This window comes from Rhinoraja longicauda, chromosome 4 (assembly GCF_053455715.1).
Source record: "Rhinoraja longicauda isolate Sanriku21f chromosome 4, sRhiLon1.1, whole genome shotgun sequence".
In the NCBI taxonomy this organism is placed as follows: Eukaryota; Metazoa; Chordata; class Chondrichthyes; order Rajiformes; family Arhynchobatidae; genus Rhinoraja; species Rhinoraja longicauda.
In genome coordinates this window covers 45,512,013-45,533,418 of record NC_135956.1, presented here as the reverse complement: position 1 = coordinate 45,533,418, position 21,406 = coordinate 45,512,013, and the positions used below count along the sequence as shown (strand labels likewise).

The 21,406-nt window shown below is 41.5% G+C and overlaps 1 protein-coding gene across 4 annotated transcripts in view; it reads right to left on the bottom strand.

Annotated features, from left to right (window-relative positions):
- Nucleotides 1-2,826: 2,826 nt before the first annotated feature.
- Nucleotides 2,827-21,406, bottom strand: part of LOC144592731 (collagen alpha-1(XIV) chain-like) — a 109,178-nt gene continuing 90,598 nt past the window's right edge. The window contains exons 37-45 of one of the 4 annotated variants that reach the window (XM_078397659.1): nt 21,322-21,375; nt 15,230-15,301; nt 12,247-12,282; nt 10,991-11,057; nt 9,096-9,284; nt 6,491-6,568; nt 5,881-6,036; nt 5,601-5,638; nt 3,750-3,847 (exon numbers count right to left, since the gene is read on the bottom strand). In XM_078397659.1, the coding sequence (XP_078253785.1) occupies nt 5,628-5,638; nt 5,881-6,036; nt 6,491-6,568; nt 9,096-9,284; nt 10,991-11,057; nt 12,247-12,282; nt 15,230-15,301; nt 21,322-21,375 (663 nt within the window). In that variant the 3' untranslated portion in view covers nt 3,750-3,847; nt 5,601-5,627. Of the gene's footprint in view, nt 4,969-5,600; nt 5,639-5,880; nt 6,037-6,490; nt 6,569-9,095; nt 9,285-10,990; nt 11,058-12,246; nt 12,283-15,229; nt 15,302-21,200; nt 21,255-21,321; nt 21,376-21,406 lie in introns of all 4 variants that reach the window. The other 3 variants (XM_078397656.1, XM_078397657.1, XM_078397658.1) reach the window with 3 other exon arrangements.

Sequence of the window (21,406 nt, the reverse complement as noted above, 5' to 3'; positions counted from 1 at the left end):
CCGGCGACTAGGCTGTCGCCGACAGTTCGCCGGGTATCGCGGGCATGATCGTGAGAAATCATCCAGAGTGAAATTTCTCGGCGACAGCTGGCTTGTCGCCAGGTATCGTTGCTTATTGTGGGCGCTGTCGCCTGCTGTCCCCAGGTTTGCTAAGTTCTCTTAGATGCATTTAGAAGCACATTATATTAAAATAAGTAAAGTCACTTTAAAATACCATAAAATGCTTGTGTTTAACCAATTTATTTACCGTCAGGACATTTGACAGGTAGATTGGAGGCGACAGTTTGACAGTCAGGTAAGCTTGGGAATTTTCGCGATGTTTATGGCCATCAGCGATTACATTTAAAGTGGGCTCCAACCCAGATATGCAACCCAGAAACCAGATATGCATCTCCCGTACATTTTCAAAGAATGCCCACACACTTTTCACAAAAATCCACTTAACCACTTTAAAAAAAAATTTTTTTAATACAGCTATTAGTAAACTGGAAGTAAATCCAGTTTATGCCTTGTTACAGTGATGCTTGGTTTTTAAGTAACCCATACAAGATGTTATAGTTCAAAACTCTCAAGTACTTACCGACTTGTCAGTGATTTCAGCGAAAATTAAGACGCCAGAGAAGCATTGACAGCGTGGGAATTTTGCGATGTTTCTTAAGACGCTGTAATCTCGACCTGACTCGGCATTGTCGTGGTCATTGTCGTCGGGTAAAAGAAAAGTTCGGCAATCTGGTACGACTTTGACAGTCGCCTTAAAATCGCTTAAAGTGGGACAGGCCCTTTACTTGCCTTGGACATTCCCAGCAATTGTGAGCTAAATCCCTCTCTGGATAAATATGTTGGTGTTGAATTTCCCTTTGAAATCATTTGTATTACCCCTGCTTTCATAGTAGCTCTGTACATTCACCATTCATCTATTAAGAATGCAGATTTTTATATTAAATGTATTTGATGACCTATTGCATACGTTGGTATAGAAACAACCATTTATGAGAAGGGGCGAGTATGAGGTATAATCCCATCCCAAGTAGGATTTCTTTCCAAAGCTCTGATAAAATGAAAACCCAGCATCCTAATTAGTTCACTCCAGTCAGAATTAGATCACATTGTCCATTTTGGTCAGAGACATTAATGTTTTTATCACAATACTTCCAATTTCTAAAACTGTTACAGCTTATGTAAACGAAACACTGACCCAAGTTGTTATAGAGTCATGGAGTGTGGAAACGAGCCTTTCAGCCCAAAGTGCCCACAACGAACAACACGTCCCATCTACACTAGTCCCACCTGCTTGCGTTTAGCCCATATCCCTCTAAACCAGTGGTGTCCAAACTTTTTCAAAGAGGGCCAGATTTGATAATGTGAAAATACCCACGGGCCAATGCCCCCCCCCCCCCCCCCCCGAACCTTTAACTAATGCGCTCACTCCCCCCCCCCCCCGGACCTTTAACTAATGCACTCCTCCCCTGGACCTTTAACTAATGCGCTCCCTCCCCGGACCTTTAACTAATGCGCTCCCCCCCCCCCCCCCCCCGGACCTCGCGTCTGACAATCCGCAGATCGGGCAGCGCTGACCGCCGGGAGATGTAGTCGCCGTCGCCTCTCCCGCTGGGGGGGGGGGGGGTGGGTGGGGATGCGGCACCCGCCCGACTGACGGGAGCGCCTGCCAATGAGCATGCGGGGTGAGGAGAGCTCAGCTGCTGCTCTCCCGTGTCCCCCCTCCCCCGCACGCTCTCAACCCCGCCGCCGGGAAGTGTAGTTGCCGTCGCCTCTCCCGCTCGGGGCGGGGGGTCGGGCAGCGCTGACCGTCGGGAGGTGTAGTCGCCCTCTCCTCTCCCCCTCCCCCTACCTTCATTCTGTTAGACAGTGCTGGCGGGCCATAAATAATCAATTTTAAGACGGAAGCTGCGGGCCGTATAAAATCTGACCTCGGGCCGCGATTGGCCCCCGGGCCAGACTTTGGACATGTCTGCTCTAAACCTAACCTATCCATGTACCTGTCTAAATGTTTCTTAAACGTGGCAATATTAACTGCCTCAGCTATCTCCTCCAGCAGATCATTCCATACACCCACCACACTTTGTGTGAAAGAAAAACTACCCCTCTTTCCTCCCTCACCATAAATCTATGTCCTCTGGTTCTCAATTCCCCTACTCTGGGCAAGAGATTCTGTGCATTTACTCGATCTATTGCTCTCATGATTTTTTACACCTTTATAAGATGACCGCACATCCTCCTGCATTTCAAGGAATAGAGTCCTAGCCTGCTCCGCCTCTCCATTTCGTTCAGTCGAGTCTTGGCAACAAGCTTGTAAAACTTCTCCACATTTTATTGTAATGTCTCCGAGCCTCTTAGAAGTGGAAAGGAGAATGAACTGTGTGGGCTGGGCAAAGAGAATTCAAGGCTGCATGAATTTTTTTTTGGATGTTTTACCAACAAGAGGAGGAAAATAAAATGTGTTTGAGAATTTCAGGTTATTGTAATCTAAGGATGCTCTCCTTCCTACAGAGGGATTTAAAAATTAATCTCACTGCTCCAAAAGCAAGGCAAAATTATGGGTGCATTCATCAAAAATGTTTTATCACCCTTTGTTTATTAAAGGTACTGAAATGTATTGGTGGTTGGTGATGTAGACTCCAGATATATATCCAGGCAGGTCTGGCAACCCTGGAGCAGATAGACCAGTCGAACAGCATTAAGTATTTCCAATGTACCTTAACAGTTAATAGCAAGAAACATGCAACTGTGTAAGTTTCCAGTGCAAATCAAGGGCAGAGACTATTAAAAGATGGTTTATTTATTCTTTTATTTACTTGATTCTTGAACAATGACCATTTCATCCAAATAAATTACCTGCTAGATTTTACAAAGAGCTAATTGAGTAGAATAGGGGAATGGGTACCTTTTGAAAAAAAACTATACAGACTCCATTTAAACAGCTCCCTTGATAGCAAAGGTACCATTTTGGTTTTGTAACGTTTCCCATTTATTACTGTGCACCCCTGCATTTCTTCAGCAAGGTTTAACAGCTCCGCTGCAAGTGGTCTACAAATAAAAACTCTCCAGTGGTTTATGAATCAGCTTAAGTGCGTAGCCATTGAACTACTTTTTGACAATATCTTTATCAAATTGTTTTTGCTCGTCAAACACTACTACAAAATTCAATAATGCAGTCAATTAATTTAACACAAATAGAAATGTTATAGAATGGTAAACGACAGTTCTATGCCCTTAGAATGTAACAAATAACTGAAAGTAGCACCCTACTAATCTTCAATAAGATTAGTAATTTGAAATAATCAGTCAACATCTTTATTGCTAAAATATTTAACAATCTTTTTAAATTCTCATCTCATGGCACAAATGCTTTATGATGGCAACAATATAGCCAATAATTATTGCTTGACCTCTTCTGGGTAATTGTTACATTATTTTTAGAAATCTCTGTAGAGGTCCCAGTTTTTAATCTCTGAGCTGAATGCATAATTTCTATTGCCCATTTGATAGGGATAAAGTATGTGAGATTTTACACTCTTGACGACACTACTTTACTGGTTCTTCTTTGCTGTGTTTGAAGATGTGCGACGTCATTTGGAAATGTTCCTTGCGAATCGTCTAATTCCAGGTGACCGGACCTCAACCTCTTCTGATTCCTCCTCCTCTCCATCGAAAGGATGATCTGGTTCCACAGGATGAGGCTCAGGGTAGGAGGGTTGGGAGTATGGGTTTGGGTAGGGCCCATGGTACACGTATGGATCTTGCTCATCGTAAGGGTCATAAGTTTGGTAGGAGCGTGGAGGCAATTGTACTACGGGAATGTCTTGATCAGTTGGATAATTGTATCCACCTTAACCCATGACCACCACCAACAGTATCCATAGTTAGCACAGGAGGAGAGGCAGAAGATTAAATATGAGTAAGATATTAGAACATTATTTGTAAATTCAATAAACTGCTTGGTGCTTGATGTACATCTTAACAGGTAAATTAAAAAAGCATACCAATGATGAGTAATGGGACTGACACAGACAAGCAGAGGTGGTCACACAAACACTGCACAACAAAGTCCAGCACCAGGGAGATAGGAAGTCACAAGAACAAACAAATGGGTTCTTTTTTCGAGGTTTTCCTCTTATTATAGAAAAGTGTATTGTTAGATGGTTCAGTATGAATTGGCAAGTTAATGATGATAGAGATGACACTAATTGTCTTGTCAATTTGCTTAGGGTTAGATCACAGGAGAATGTGCTCAGAAGGAGCAGTGCAACTCCAAAGACGTACAGGTATGTAGGTTAATTGACGGGGTAAATGTAAAAAAAAAATTAAAAATTGTCCCTAGTGTGTGTAGGATAGTGTTAATGTGCGGGGATCACTGGGCGGTGCGGACTTGGTGGGCCGAAAAGGCCTGTTTCCGCGCTGTATATATATGAAATGAAATATGAAACTCTAGGCTCCAACTCCTTCAAAATACTTGAAAATGTATGAGGTCAACCAAGTCCCAATTCGCACATGATATTATTTCTCAGTAAAGATGATCAGAGAGCAATTGATGAGAGCAAGCTTGGATCCTCTTCATCAAGTGAGTTGCATTTTAATTTCCTTTCATCGTTAAAACAGATGAATAAAATAAAGCGAACAATATCTGAAAGCAATTTAGTTTCATAAACAGGTAGGTCATTGTTAGCTTGATTAGTTTATAAAAGTGATTAGAGGGCATGTGGTAGGTAGCCTTGTTACAAAAATCCTTGTATCTGGACCAACCAACTGCTGATTGGGTTAAATAGATGGGTAAAAGCTGGCAGTAGCTGTTTGGTGGTGGTTTTTGTTTGAATTTAACCTAGATGAGGCAAGATGGAGTAAAAACAGATGCCCCACAATTATGCACAAGTCCAATGTGGAAGTGAGTAAACACTGGAAAAATAAGCTGGTACTTTGTTCATAGTCGATAGTTATTGTAAACATCTTGAGCTTTAAATTTGAGCCGGAATAGGTGGGGTTGATATGAAAGAGAAGATAAGGAAAAACAGAAACCCATTTAACAGTCAGCATTAAAAAAAACACAAACACAAGCAAGCAGAAGGCAGAATTATAAACTTTACATTTGTTTTGAAACAAGCAGCCTAAGGGATGATATCCCCCCCCCCCCCCCCCCCCATTTTCAATAGCATTGCTTCAATCTTGTGCTAAAGTAATTGCCACCTCAAAACAACATTTAAAAAAATTGTCACATAAAATCACTTGAAGTCCACATTGCCCTGAAACAAGCCATTCAGTCCAACTGGTTGCAGGGTGCTGTTATGAGTCTCTTACCTGTGTTTGATTAACCACATAATGCTTAACGTCATCACCACGGTTTTCTATATCTGTTGTTCTTTAATGATTCAATGCTATTTACCTCATTCACACTTGAGAGGGTGTGTTTCATTAATCATCACAGTAAGAGAGCTGTTAGCTCTTTGTCTTTTATCCCCTTGCTGCTGTTTTTAATAAAATGTCCAGTTTAGTGGAAGAATGGAAGTTTAGTATGAATTCAGAAAAATAAAGTAGGACATTGCAAAGCTGAAGAGAGCTTCATGCATTTCGGCAGATGCCATACTTACAAGTGCAGCGTAGTTTGATTGTTTTACCTATGCCCCATCTGCAACAGTGATAGACACGAGTACTAACCACTGCAACTTATGCAACAATACTTCAAACAAATCTGTGCTTCAGAAGGGGAGGCAGCAACAGATTATATCTGAAGCTTAAGAGTAAAAAAAACACCAAAGAAAAAAACAGACACAATACGGAAGGGCAAACTGAGCATTTTCCAACTTTTTTTTACACAACAGAGACTAGCGCAGCAACAAGGTGCATGGGACATAGAATAATATATCGTACCTCCAACATTGTAGCCAGCACATGAAGAAGGGTCACAGTAGCCTGCTGGGCCAGGCTGTCCTCTTGGTCCAGAGGATCCAGTACGTCCCGAGCTGCCTTGTCGCCCTAGGGGACCTGGTGGTCCTTGGCTTCCACTCCGTCCCTCCCCCTGAGGGCCTGTAATAAAGCAGGGAATGAGTGGTAGAGACTGAGATTTCTTTGTGAACACTCAAATAATTTTTACCCCTCCAAATCAAGTTTATCATCATGTGCACAAGTACAGAGAGGTCCAGATACAATGAAAATATTGCTTACAACACCATCCCAGATACTTGGCCTAGGACAACACACAAAAACATAATTTATACGTCCATTATGTGAGACTGTGCAACAGGCAGCGCAAAGAGGAAAATACCAGCGTGCAAAGTATCGTGTTATGGTTACAGAAAAAGTGCAGATAAAAGTGCTTGGATTGCAGTGAGGTAGGTTGGGAGTTCAGGACTACACCCTTAGCTGATGAGAGGACCATTCAGTAGTCTAATAACAGTGGGGGGAAAGTTGTTCCCAGATCTGATGGTATGTGCTTTCAAGCTAATCATAGTTAATAGTTGCAGCTGAAAGCAGGATTTACCTGGTAATCCTGGAGTTCCTCTTGGGCCCTGTTTACCAAACCCAGTAATTCCCCGCTCTCCTTTTTCGCCCGTCGAACCTAGAAAAAACGAGACCGTTTGAATGCATTCATTCCATCGAGCACGTGACAGAAGCTGGTGCTCACTTTGAGAGCATCGCCAAACTCATCTTTTCAACCAAATGAAAGCCTTTGTTCAACATGACATCGTGTTCTCTTCTGTACTGACCAGAATAGTACCTGTTTGCAAGGGTTAGATAATGGGGAGAGACTTACAAAACAGTATTGACAGATAAATAAGGTTTTGAAAGAAATCAGTAGAGTGAATGAAAAGAAAATTGTGTCACTGGGGGCTAATTAGGACAAAAGGACACAGCCAGTGCCTGGGTTCTCAGGAGAAATATGGAAACATCTGTTCACGCAGAGAATTGTGGAAGGAGAGAATTCCTACCAAAAGCAGTGGGTGCTGACAATCAATTAATAGTGGCGGATTTGATGGAATCTTTTCTAACTAAGGTCACTGAGGGAGACGGAGCCAGTGCTTGTCAGGATACAAATCGGTCAACTTGGATAAGCCTTGTGGTGAAATGGCTTTCTGTGACTGTGTGATGTTCAACAAGAGCAAAGAGCATGAGTAAAGGGCACAAGTGAGGAGAGTTCTGCTTGGGTTCTCAACCGAGCTTTGTATATTGGTGGTCCTGTTAGAAAACTTCAACGATTACGCATCTGCAGTTCCTTGTTATTACATTATACCCTTTTTTGCTGACTGTATAAAGTTAGATAGGATAGTGAGCTGTGAAGAAGATGCAAAAGGTTTGTAGAAGGTCAGGGACAATTCAAATGAATGGGGAAGTGAAACATGTAGTAGGATGTGGGGAAATAGTCATATTTACCTTTAGTCAAAAGTACAGCAAATAAAAATACATTTTAAAGTCATCAGAAATGAGAATTGTGGGTTTTGCTGATGGTTCTGGGATTGTGTGTGCACAACATGTTTGGACTTAATATGCAAGAATGATCCCAGGAATGAGTAGGTTAACCTATGACGAGCATTTGTCGGCACTGGGCCTGTACTCACTGGAGTTGAGAAGGAGGGGGACCTCATTGAAACATACAGAATAGTGAAAGGCTTGGATAGAGTGGACATGGAGAGGATGTTTCCACTTGTGGGAGAATCTTGGACCAGAGGTCACAGCCTCAGAATTAAGGGATGTTCCTTTAGGAAGGAGATTAGGATGAATTTCTTTAGTCAGAGGGTGGTGAATCTGTGGAATTTATTGCAATAAAAGGCTGTGGAGACCAATGGATATTTTTAAGGCAGAGATAGATAGATTCTTGATTAGTACAGATGTCAGAAGTTATGGGGAGAAGGCAGGTGAATGGAGTTAGGAAGGAGAGATAGATCAGCCACGATTGAATGGTGGAGCAGGCTTGATGGGCCAAATGGCCTAATTCTGCTCCTTTCACTTATGAACTTATTAATGAGTAGATCTATTCAAGATATATAAGATGATCGGCAGATGTTTCCCTTTGTGGAGAGAGTCCAAATCTGGGGCTAGAAAATCTGACCAGGTAATTCAGGGGTGTCAAGAAACTCTTCCTCTCACAAAGAGTGGGGGTAAGCTGGAACTTGTAACCTTTCAGTTTGCAGCTGAAGGAAATTATTTCAATCTGACTGTGACAGATCTTCGTTAGTCAGAGGGTCATAAATGTTGTGGAACTAAATCAGAGATAGAGTTGAAGTAGAGATGAGGCTTGATCTGATAGAATGATGGACCAGGACTCAAGGGGTTAAACATCCTCCCCCTGTTCTTATGCCACTGAATAGTTCTGAATGATTCTCATATTACAGTGTGCTTATTCAAAGTGCTCCCATCTGTATAATTGAAACCCAAAGTTTTATAATCTGCTCTGAAGGCTAGATTGACACCAACCTGAGTAATAATGACAAATGATTTATTTCTTATAAAACTGGCAGTAACCCACTTCATTCTCCATAAATGGCAGAGAACCTTCTCCTACCAAGAGAGCAAATTAAGGGCATGCTTAACAGAAGTGTTCAAACTTATGAAGCATGTTGTGTAAATGGGGAAAAAATGCTCCCGGTGGCATGAGTGTCAGCGACCAGAGGAGACTCATTTAAGGCCGTCTACAATGGAAGGAGCTGAAGAGAAATATAGGAGGTCCTTACCGCTGCTGTGAGACTGCACAACCAGCACTGCTCCCAGCAAACGAGTCAACAGTAACAGTTAAGAACACACAGAAAACTGATGACAATTTATCCTTGTCTTTACTTTTATTTATAATGTCTTGCTATCCACTTTACTGCTGTAACACTGTAAATTTCCCCGGTGTGGGACAAATAAAGGAATGAATTATTATTTTATTATTAGAAATGTTTTGAAATGGAAAGTTATAACCTGGAATGCACAACCTAAAATGTGGTAGAATCAGATTTCAGAGGCACTTCGAATGGATATTGGATAACTACCTGAAGCAGGATTATGAGGTAATGAGCAGATCAGATGTTGAGCAAATGTCCCAGTCTTATCAAAGACCCAGGCAATGCAAGATGAGTTGAATGGCCTCCGTTCATCTGTATAGTTACCTCTTTCTCCTGGTCGACCCGGTATTCCTGGCGTGCCGGGGAATCCTGGTCGGCCCTGAGGGCCGGGTTCTCCTGGTGGCCCTGCAGTACCGTCACGGCCAGAGTTTCCGGGAGGCCCTGGCTCAGCCCGCACTTGGACGGAGTTGCTGGGAACGTAGTTGAGAATGGAGTTGTATCTTGATAAGTGGCCTAGGAAATGAGAACCCACAGGTTAGCACCCATCCCATTGGCACCTACAGAGTTTCTTCCTCAAAATTGAGCAAGGGAAAAAAACAATATTGAAATCGAGATTTTTAATTCTTGAAGCACCTGTGACCCTGACCATACAAATTACAGATTGTCCTGTTATAACGCATGTTTCCATAATACAAACTGGATAAAACGCAAGTGATGAATTAAGGAGTACTATATGTATTACCTGGCTGAATTCGTTACAACGCAATTTCGATTGGGAACTTGAGCATCACTTAAAAGTTATTTTGAAAATTGACAAGCAGAGAAAAAAAAGCCACCTTGGATATAAACAGCAGAGTGGACAAAAAAAATCTTTCCAGGTAACTTCCCCGCAGTAGTCAGACACCATTACCACTTCAGAACAGATTATCAGCTTCACTACAGGAGGCCATTGAATTGCGTCTATTGACACTTGTGCAATGATACTCTATTAAAATGTAACAGGCAGCTTTTAGTATTTTAGCTTGCATAACAAAAATAAACATTGCTATTAAAACAAACATTATTTTTGAAAATTCTGCAGGAAAAATAACTTACTGCAAGTCTGAAATTCTCTAGTCCTGAACCCTATTTATCCCATTGACACAATTGTCTTTACAATGCAATTTTCTTTAATACAAGGTTTCTTACAAACACAAGAATCATGTTTATAGTGGACCTACTTTTACACAACGTTTTCACCACACTGGCCCAATTGGTGTCTCCATATCTCATGAGTTTTCAATGAGTATTACCTTTAGGTTCTTGACACTCCATGTGTGTTTATTAAACTTCCCCTTAACAGCAGCTGCACAAGCAGAAGCCTTTTTGATTATCTCCCACTAGACATGGCTACATTGCTTAGTTTGCCTTTTCGTAGCCCTAACTTGTACCGTGAGAGTTTGTGATTTGTGCCTCTTGCTGTAGGAGATGCAGCAGTGGATGTATGAACTGCTGGGTCCAGACACCTATGAGGCACTGACCAGATAATCTATTGGTGTTGTTTGATGAGTGTTGGACATTGCTTCAGGACAGTGGGGACAGATAATGCTGCAGGATCTTTTACATCCATGGAGGGAGCAGGAAGGAGTTCAGTTTAATGCCTAAAAGTCTGCATCTCCAACAGTACTGCACCAAAGTGTTGGCTCATAATTTACTGGCCAGTCCCAAGTGGAACATAAAGCCAGAAGCTTTTTACTCAGGGTGGGAAACTGACCACCCAACATTAATTTGCATCCTAACACTGTGGTATCTCCATCCCAAACATCAAGTTATCTTGTCATTGAGAGTTACAACACAGAAATAGGCCCTTCAGCCAACGGAATCTGTACTGAGCACCAACCAACCATCTAGTTAGACTTATCCTACATTAATCTTGTTTTTATATTCTTCTCCCACCTCATCAGTTCCCCACAGATTCCACCATCATCTACAAACTAGGGCCAATTTAGTGCTGCCAATTAACCTATCAGCCTGCACATCTTTAGTAGGTGGAAGGAACCTGGAGCATTCAGAAGAAATCACACAGAGAACTTGCAAACTCGACACAAACTGCTGGAGGTCAGGACTGAACCAGGGTGGCTGGAGCTTAGAGGCAGCAGCATTACTCGTTGCACCACTTGCCGCCCCTGGTCTTTTCCAATAAATCCCTGGATGTCTCATACAGCAAAAGGATTACTTACTCTGGATGAGCTGCTCACACACTCGTTGAGCAATGGCATGGACCGTGCTCTGTGACTGGACGTCTCCCTGAAACAATACCAACAAGAACAGTACAATTGTTACAACAGAAGGCTGTGGGTTTACTTTTGATTCATAATACAATCTATTAGAACACTAATGTTTAATACATTTTCTGTTTAAGCAAAGATTGCCCATTAAAGTAATCTCCATGAGAACACTTAGTCTAATGTGATGCTGTTTAAATACCTTAATTTCTTATAGTTTTTATTTAGTCCTTTTTATGAGCCGTACAGAATAATTATCCATGGCTACAACTGAACATATTTCAGTGAGAGCTAACATTCCTTTCTAGTGTAATTTCTCCCATTGTATCTACATAGGTGGAAATGTTATCCTCCTGCTCAGTTATTCCTCTTGTTCCTATAAGCAATAAAAGCTGGCAATTTGGCCCTTCAAGCCTTCTTTACCATTGACTTCTACCTCAATGCCATTTTAAGTGCAACTTCCCCCATATCCCTCGACATCCAGAAATACATCAATTTCAGTTTTGATTCAAGTCCATGACTGATTCTCTACATTCTGATCTCTGAAATCAGAATTCCAAAGATTTTCATTCAGCAAAAATACATTTCTCCTCATTCTCAGTCCTAAATGGCCTGCCCTTTTTTTTACGAGAACCTTGATTTTAAACTTTTCAGCCTGCTAAATGCCCTTCCTATTTGCCTGACACAAACTCCGTGCACATGTTAGAACACGTCTGTTCCCTCCAGAGATGCTGCCTGGCCTGTTGAGTTACTCCAGCACTTTGTGCTTCTCTCAAGATTACAGCATCTACAGTTCCTTGTGTCTGCACACACAGTTTCTCCAACGGGAATGCTGGGAGAAGATGCGCTCCTACCCCAGGATTCCATGTGGAAAGAGGTGGAAAACAATCGGAAATCATCAGAAAAGCTTAGATGCTTTTCAAAGGGCAGCAGTGGTTGGCAGTAAGTTTGAAATGCTGCATTCACATGGGAATCCTGAAACCTGTACTCCGTGGAGTTATGTAAATAACTGCCCGCAAAATCTACGCCAGTAAGACTTTAATACAGTGTTTTATGTTTTAATTTATTAACAGCTAGTTTAATACAATGTTCTACAGATTATCATGTAATCAAAATAAGACTGCCACAGCAGGCACTTAAGCTACTGCGCAGTAAATCCCATGTATACATTCTAAAATAACATTATTTTAAACTTGTATTTAGGAACTTACCCTTGGGCCCCTCTCTCCTTTCAGACCCTGAGCACCCTGCGATAGAATTAAAAGTAGATGAAACAGTTGAAATAAAAATGTACAAAGTTCAGAAACAACAGTTACTTCAAATCTGCATCAACGAAGCAACCATTCTGCCTGGCTAGTCTGCGCCGATTCCTTTGCTTCTCTTATGCCTCCTCCTGTCCCTGCTCTTCTCGTGATTAACCTGCTGTTCCTTTCACCCTTGTGGACCTACTCTCTCCTGACACAAGTTGCCTTTGCCGACTGACACAAGGGAGATTCCATACGTTATCTAAAATTACTTACTTAATGGTCCTCCATTATGAACAACTGGATTACAGAAACTGCAATGAATATCTTGCTGGGTCTGTCAAAATCTTCTAAAAAAGAAATCTGACCCACAAACAAATTGAATGTGGAGGGCCCGGTAAGATTTCAAAGCAGACTACATCCTATGAGGTACATGAAACCTTGTAGCTCTGACCAAGAATATTCAATATTTGCAACACAAACGACCAATGCTCTCTACTTTCTAACTGGCCTCAATGCTCTATGTTTACTTGGGGAGCAAGAGCCTTCTGTGGCTGTTAACCCAAGATTATCCTCACTAGGATGCCATCATAGGTATCAGAAAATCAAAACACATTCAAGCATTGGTGTCCAACGTCTCCAACTTGCAACAATGCACCAATGAAGAGATAGCATAACAGTGCAGTGGGTAGTACTGCTGTCACACAGCTCCAACGACTAGTTCAATCTGACCTCGGGTACTATCTGCATGGAGCTTGAATGTTCTCCCTGTTGCTGCATAGGTTTCCTCCCACATCTCAAACACGTGCTGGTAGGTTAACTGGCCACTGGAACGTAATGTAGCGTAGTTAAGTCTCAAAATAATTAAAAGGGGAGTCGATGGCATTTGAGAAGCTAGAGCCCATATTTTCTGAATAGGCGAAAATGTTTTCTGTTCCTTAATCGCTTGTTATTCCATCCACAGGAAGGCACAGTTTACTGTCAGAACCACAATATCAACTAAATGCAGTAAATCAATGGTGCACCATTAATTATTGGGCTTCTTGAAATGCAGTTCCGTGGATTCCAATCAGTGACTCTTCTCATCTCCCAATCAAGTGACTTAATTATCCAAAATCCTCACTGATGATCAAATCTGTGTGACTTCTAACCTGCCCCCATGAAGAAAAACAAGCATTTTCCAACAAACATCTGCTCAACAGGAACTCTTTCACCGACTCCTCCAAGAAGCTTACAACTTTGTCAAGTCACTTTCTTTGTAGTGGAATCATTCCTTTCTGTCATTGAAATGAATAGGATGTGTCCACTGTCTAATTGGAAAAGCTTACTCTAACTCAGCATAATTAGCAGAGAAACAATAACTTCAAGAAAACTTTGGCCGGATCTATTGAGAGTTAGGAAATGCCAGAAATGTCAAGTATTTTGTTAAGCATAATTAACTGAGGGACTTTTTTTGTTTGGTTTGTGTAGTAGGCCTCCTGGGCAGAATCTGGAAGCTCATTTATAGTCCTTTGACTACACAACGAATCTCATGAGTGGTTTATTCATTCTTGAATGCATTGGTGCATCAAAACATTTGGAATTGAATTGTTAAGAACACTGTTGTACATCTCAAATAGAACATTGGCAACAGGTGCCAATTGGGGAGCAGGGATACCAAAAACAAAATTGCCCTTTGTGTGTTCACTAAATATTCAAAAGTCACAATGTATGGGCAATGAACTCGACTTCTGAAACTTTTGACTTCCATAAATGGACTATGAGAACCTATCAGAAACCTGCTCTGAACTCTGGCTGAAGAAGAGAGCAGAACCCTGGCTTCCCCGAGGGCAGAATATTCAGTCGTGGACATAACGTGGCAAGTGTGGAAATCAGTTGTTCTTTCAGTTGTTCAAGGTTAGATCAGCTGGGGGCATGAATTCACTCTTCTAGTTTAGTTTAGAGAAGCAACACGGAAACAGGCCCTTCAGCGCACCGTCCACGCTGACCAGCTATCCCCATACACTCGCACTATCCTACACGCTAGGGACAATTTATATATATTTTTACCAAAGCCAAATTAACCTACAAACCTGTATGTCTTTGGCGTGTAGGAGGAAACGAACACCTGGGGGAAACCCACGCGGTCACAGGGAGAATGTACAGACAGCACCCGGAGTCAGGATCGAACCCAGGTTGCTGACGTTGTAACGCAGCAACTCTACCACTGTGCCACCATGCCGCCACTCTTGAAATACCAACTTTTCCAAGCGCCATCGGTAAATGGCGAACAGTTTCAAGAAAATTCCTACAAAGGGGACTGACAATCACTGGTCTAGACTCCCATGAATTGAAGATTAATCACCAGAAGATTTCTAAACTAAAATATCCAGAGCATTGGAGTGAAATTGTGTACATTCATCTTTCTATACAGCTTGTGATTCTAGTTATAGAAGCTGTGGAGGGTGGGAAGGCAGGGATCATGGGGATGGATGTGGCAGCAATTTGGGGCAAGGCAGCCGGGGACAACAGGTCATGTGATGAATACAACCAATTCCAATATAAGCCAGAACTGGGGTACCACCAAACATTAGCTGCATTTTTTCCTTGAAGCCAATCCAAAAGCTAGATTCATCCAAATGTAAAATGCCAAAAAAAACTACTCTGACATCATAGATAGAATTACTCTATGATTCTTGACATCCACAGCATTGTGTAGTTGATGTCGAATTGAACATCTGTGGATCTACTGCTATGATTATCCAGTCAGAACAAAAAACTAGCATCTGCACATCTGTTTCCTGCTGCAAAAAAACGTAAGCTGGCCTGACTGTCACAACACATTCCTTCTACCAGTCTTCTGCACATTGGTGAAGTAAGAAATTAATTCTCTGCCTCAGTTTTCGTCTCGTTTCTCTTGAACAATGCATTTTTCATTTCCAGAGATACAACCTGTTAATATTCTACTTACGGGAGGTCCGCTTTCTCCCTGGGAACCGGGACTTCCTGCAGCTCCAGGGGAACCAGGGACTCCTGGACTTCCCTGTGAAGTCATTCAATGCAATGTTAATTCCACAGCACAGATGCACAAACTGCTCTAAGCATATTGACTGAGACAGATTTGGGACTTGAAAAGACCTCGCATCAAAATTTGCTGCGAGCAGGGAAACTATAGGATTTTAGAGCAAACTCTGCCACAGGCTCCATTTGAACTCTCATTTTCCATTTAATCCATCATAAAATGAAAATATGGCAAAATAATCCAAAAAATAAAAATGTTTAAATAAAAGCATTATGCTTTTGAGTATGAACTAACCTTTTGTTTTACATTAACATTAAATATTTTTAAATACATTTTCTCACTAATAAATGGTGGTTGCACTAAGCAAGACCTGTACTTTGTATTTGTGCTGTGTGGCGTGAATAATAGTGCAGAGGAGTCATTCAAGACTAACAAAAAAATATTTTTTAATAACCAGGGATTTAATTGGTGATTGTCAACCAGTATAACATATTGATAAAGGAGGTAGTGATTAAATTTACACATGTCTCCTCATACAGTGAACATACCAAACAGACATTTGGTGTTTTAAGCTCACAGCATCCTTTAGATAAAATGTCACGGAACTGACAGGGGGGATGCAGTTGTTAATATTTATTATTTATAAATGTTCGTTGTCAGGTCTTGTCTGCATTATGTCTGCATTATTAACAATGCATCTTTGGAATTGCAAGAGATTACAGAATAAGATTTCAGATCTGCAAATATATTACGTGAATATCATGGATAAATATGAATAAGCATGAAAAAGAACAAAAAGACCATTAAACATAGCATATAGTATAAATAAACAAACACAAGCAAAGCCATCCTATAAAACATGGAGGACTGTTTCCAAGTTCTTTGTAAGAAACGACAAAGCTGTCTTCAATGAATGCCTTTTTAAAAGAGTTTCGCAAATTGTACCTCCAGATCTTTTATAACGCCTGGAAGATGCAAATTGAAACCACAGCCACAAGCACAACTGTATTCCTTCCCTTTCCTTGGCATCTATTGTGATAAAGTTACTGTATTTCCAAAAATGTTAGCATTGTTCACAAAGGTTAACTCTGGGAAGCTTCAGTTTCCGGTGACAACCGATAAAAATTAACTTTCTGTCGTTTGCAGAATTAGGAATCTGCTTTCTATTAACTTGGCTCAAAACACAGATGAGATGAAATTTCAAAGGTGCCTTCTATTTTTGTGAACCGACTGCTTAGATTCACATTCAGAAGGGGCTTGGACTTAGCAAATGCACCAACTTTAATGCAATAATGTAGTGGGCTACTCAATCCATAAGTCAGTTCTAATATCTTGGAGGGGAAGATTGATCGGCCCCAGTGTTAGCCTGGCAGAAAGGGTGCAAGTTTTGGTCAAATGTTCTGGGACAGGTTATTTGCAGGATCCATGCTATCTGCAGGATAGCTAAGTTTGGTAATTGGTTGTCGTTGCTGTAACTTAAATAGAGCCATCATTTTAAATGGGACTGGCTGCCTTTGGCTACCTGTCAATGTTAATATAATGGAGACTGCCTTCTGTCAGGATTATAGAGTTACACAGCACGGAAACAGATCCTTCAGCCCAATTCCACATTGACCTAAAGACCCAAGCTATTCACATTTTCCCATTTGCCCGCCTTTGACCCACATTCATCCCTCTAAACCGTTCTTATCTGTGTACCTGCCAAATGTCTTTAAACATTGTTATTGCACCTGCCTCAACTACTTCCTTTGGCATTTCATTCCATGTACATGCCACTATCTGTATAAAAATGTTGCCCCTTATTCCTATTAAACCTTTCCCCTCTCACCTTAAACCAATGGCCTCTAGATCTTGATTCGTTGGTTTATCTTCTCAATTTAGACTCTCAAAAAAAACCTGGAGGTATTTCACTTATAATTTGCTTCTGAGTAATTGAGGAAAATATATGGCTGATTTTTATTTACAAATTTTAGTATAACAAAATTCTACGTACATTTTCTTCCCCTTTTTGCTCTTTGAAAGGTGGTGGAAGTGGATTCAATAGTAGCTTTTGCGGGGAACTACGCATATACTAAAAAACAAGCATGTGTAGGGACTTGGCAAAAGGGGATTATTAGGTCTGAGTGGAGAGCATTTTCAAATGGCTAGAATAAACCCGATAGGCTGACTGGCTTTCATCCTTGCTGTATGATCCTGCAATGCTAACGGGTGGTAAATGCAACAAAAGATACGGGAAAAAATGAAGACTAAATGTATATTCTACTCTGTGAAAATATTTCAGTTGTTCCATCCAAATTAAATGGGTGAGCAGACAGAAAATTGTGCGTGGCTTTATTCACATCTTCTCTGATCCAGGATGTTATGGTTTGAACAATGTAAGCAATTTTTAAAGGATGGTAGCTCATAGTATCACCTTGAGGGAAAACATCAAAGCCCAATAGATTTGCACAAATATGCAGTTTGGAGTGTTGTTATTAAAGCACGCTGGTTGTGTCAAAACCAGATGCGTTTTTTTTCAAAGAGATCCTCCATGCTCTGTTATTATATACACATTAAATGCAGAGGAAATTAAATTAGCTTCTTCACATCCTCACATTCAGCTGGTTAAAGCAGGCCATTAGACTGAGCAGACGTCTTTAAACCAGCGTTAATACTGAACAATGCTCATTGTCTGTTTACTTGCCTCTCGCTTCCACTCCGGAGCAACAAATATACTCTACATTTCATCTGTAGTTAGGAAATTAATTTTGGTTTGGGTTTCAGATGGAAATATGTAGAATCTCCACTGTGGCAAAAACACAAAGTGCAGGAAGCAATTATCATTCTCCATTGGCCACTCTTTAAACTTCAGGGTGACACAAAAGACTGCTGATGTTGGAATCTGGAGCAGAAAAACAGACTGCTGGAGGAACTAGTCCAGAAGAAGAGTCTTGACCCGACACCTTGACTGTCCATTTCCCTCCACAGATGTTGCCTGACCCACTGAGTTCCACCAGCAGCTCGTCTCTTTACACTCAACTGAAAGAGATATGATTGTATGATCTGGATTGCAAATGTAAAGCTCTGCACAGCTTAACAGGTCTTTTGAACTTGCTTCCGTTTGTTCCACATTCCAGCATCTGCAGTCTTTTTTTGTTTTCCTACTCACTGTAGGAGGTCAATTTGACCGTGAGCACCAGTGTGAAGTAGAATTTCAGCCGGTCAGCTTCCACTGACTTTAGAGTATGGAGAACTCTAGGGGCTAACGGAATCAAGGGATATGGAGAGAAGGCAGGCACGGGTTACTGATTGTGGATGATCAGCCATGATCACAATGAATGGCGCTGCTAGCTCAATGGGCCAAATGGCCTCCTCCTGCACCTATTTTCTATGTTTCTAGATTCTTTGAGTAATGCCATGTGAGGCCAGGTGTGGAGGTACCAGGTTCAGAGATTACCTGTCAATGAACGGTGCCACTCTATTCCATTAGGAAGCATGGGGGGAAATACAAGTCCATGCATTAGGAAAACAAGCAATGGTGGTAAATAAAGGCCAAAATCAATTTTTAATCTGCATTAGAATGAGCAATAGGGGATCTGGAGCTGATAAATGAAGTAACATCCTACTTTGTTTGTAACTGTCAAGTACCATAATCGAACATGTTAGCAATTGCTTCATATACAATTGGTGTTATTTAGCTCAACCCTTCTGTCGCCTTGCCAACTGCAATTTATTTCCAATTTTTCAATACATTTTCTTCATGTATTTGCCAGTTTTGGGTCGTCACCTCAACAGATTTATTGTTTGTGAGCAATCTATGCGATTGTACATTCCTGCCCATCACAATGATTATGCCATTCGGCTACGGTTGGAGTTGCTACTTTCGGGTGTGGCACGGTGCTTGGTGGGCAAGGTCCATTCAAGGAAGGTAAAGTAGGAGACGCTGAGAAGGGTGTAAAAGAGACCACTCCTGAGGTAAATTTTCAAGAAATCATGATAAATTTAATGAGAAGAAATGAGGATTGCTATCCCAGAGAATTACATACCCAGAATAACAAGGGAGAGGAAAGCAGGAAACACCTCAAGTTTCAGAACTTTGGGAAGATAAACTCTATAAAGATGAATTATGACATGAGTCTGGTCAATCTTACGTCCCAATTATTGGTCTATGGTAGATGGACTGAATCCAGTAAACATCAAGGCAGAGTAAACATGGGTGAAGTTGGCCTGACCCACGAGTTTGGAAAAAGTGCAGCTTCTTACTAATTCGACTTTATTTTTTAATGAAATGTCAATGTAATAGATAATAGATGCTGCATCAAAGAATGACAACCAATAGTCAAAGAATGCTAAACACTATTATTCTCTTAGTTCAGAGTGGACACTTTAGACAGCATCTCCAACAATGAATTTCCAAGAGGAAGAGTAAATTTTACTCAAAACAGGGAGTTTTGTGTCATCCCCCACCCTTTCCAATTCAACTTTAGTCCTCCCATTACTGTCCATTTTCCCATATCCCCCCATAAACCATTGCCATCCCCCTCCCCCTTCTGGTCCCATTAACTATTACCCACACCTTTCACCCACCAAACCCCCCTTCCCCAACTGGTTCCATCTTCACCTCTCCAGTAAAGCTTCCCATTAGCACCTTTCTTATCAGATTCCTGCACTGGTGGCCTTTGGGTCCCCGCTTGTCACCCACCAACCTTGTCTCCACCTTCACCCTACCCTTCCCCCACTTGGCTCTATCTGCCTAATTTTCCTTTCTGTGCTTCCACCTATCACGTACCCTACTTCTATCTGCTAATGGCCACACCCCCCCCCCCTGCCGACTCCATCTACCCATCATCCTTCACCCCTTCTCAGTTCACTTATCAACTACCCAGCCCTAATATCACCCACCCCCTCTCCTCTTTAAAGACTTTCCCCTCACCATTCTCAGGTCTGATGCCTGGTCTTAATCCCAAACATCAACATTTCCTTTCTTCCCGACAAGTGCAGCTCCAACCACTGAGTTTCTCCAGCAGTTTCTTTGCTCCAGATTTCAGTTTCTGCAGTCTTATGTATCCAACAAACAATGGATCAACTTCGTTCAAAAGTACTTAAGACATATGGTTCTCAGGGAATATTACTGAAGTGTTACCCGTGGGATTATTTTTATTCATTGATGAGTTATGTGCATCTCTGGCAAGGCCAGCATTTATTGCCCTTTGCTAATTGCCCACTGAACAGGTAGTGGCAAACTGATGCGTGGAACTATTGGCACTGGAACTAATACTAAGGCACCCTTTGAACAGGCATTGCATGAGCTCAGGAAAAGAGAGCATGAACAGACATTTCGATTTATTCACAAAATGCTGGAGTAACTCAGCAGGTCAGGCAGCATCTCGGGAGAGAAGGAATGGGTGATGTTTCGGGTCGAGACCCTTCTTCAGACATTAACAGACATGTCAGATATAATGAGGGTGGTGATAAAACCATGAAATGGATCGCCCAAAGAAACAGATGATGTGGGAAAGTTGATGGATAATTAGAGCAAGTATTGATAGTAATGGATTACTAAGTGAAATTGGTTTTTGAGACAAGATAGACCCATATTTATGGGGAGCCCTGGTATAGTATTGGAAATAAATGAGTACAACAATTTGTGGCATACAAATAGCCATGTCTACTGTAAAGAGCTATGGCAGGATCTCAAGTGTTATCAGAACATTTCTCTGCTATAAAAAAGATATGCCTCAGTGCTGATTGCTTTTCATGATTTGAAATGAAAGTTGGTTCACCAGAAGCAGACACAATCTAAAAGGTAGCAATCCCCATGATAGATGACCTGGTACTTGATCAGATACAAAGTACTGCGTGGGACCTACTGGTTGGAGAAGGTGCAGCCAATTCCGGGGATTTTATGGTATCATTCCTTAGCTACACAAAGTAAACTTACCCTCCTACCTGGAAACCCAGATGGCCCAAGAGGACCCTCCATACCTTTTCGACCCTGAAAAATTGACATTGTTAAATCTCTGTATCTTACTACAGTATAGCAGACATGCAAATGCACTCACCATCGGCCCAGGTGAGCCTGGTAGCCCTGAAGGTCCATCTTTACCCACAGAACCCTGGATCAAAAGTTGATTACACAGGTCATTG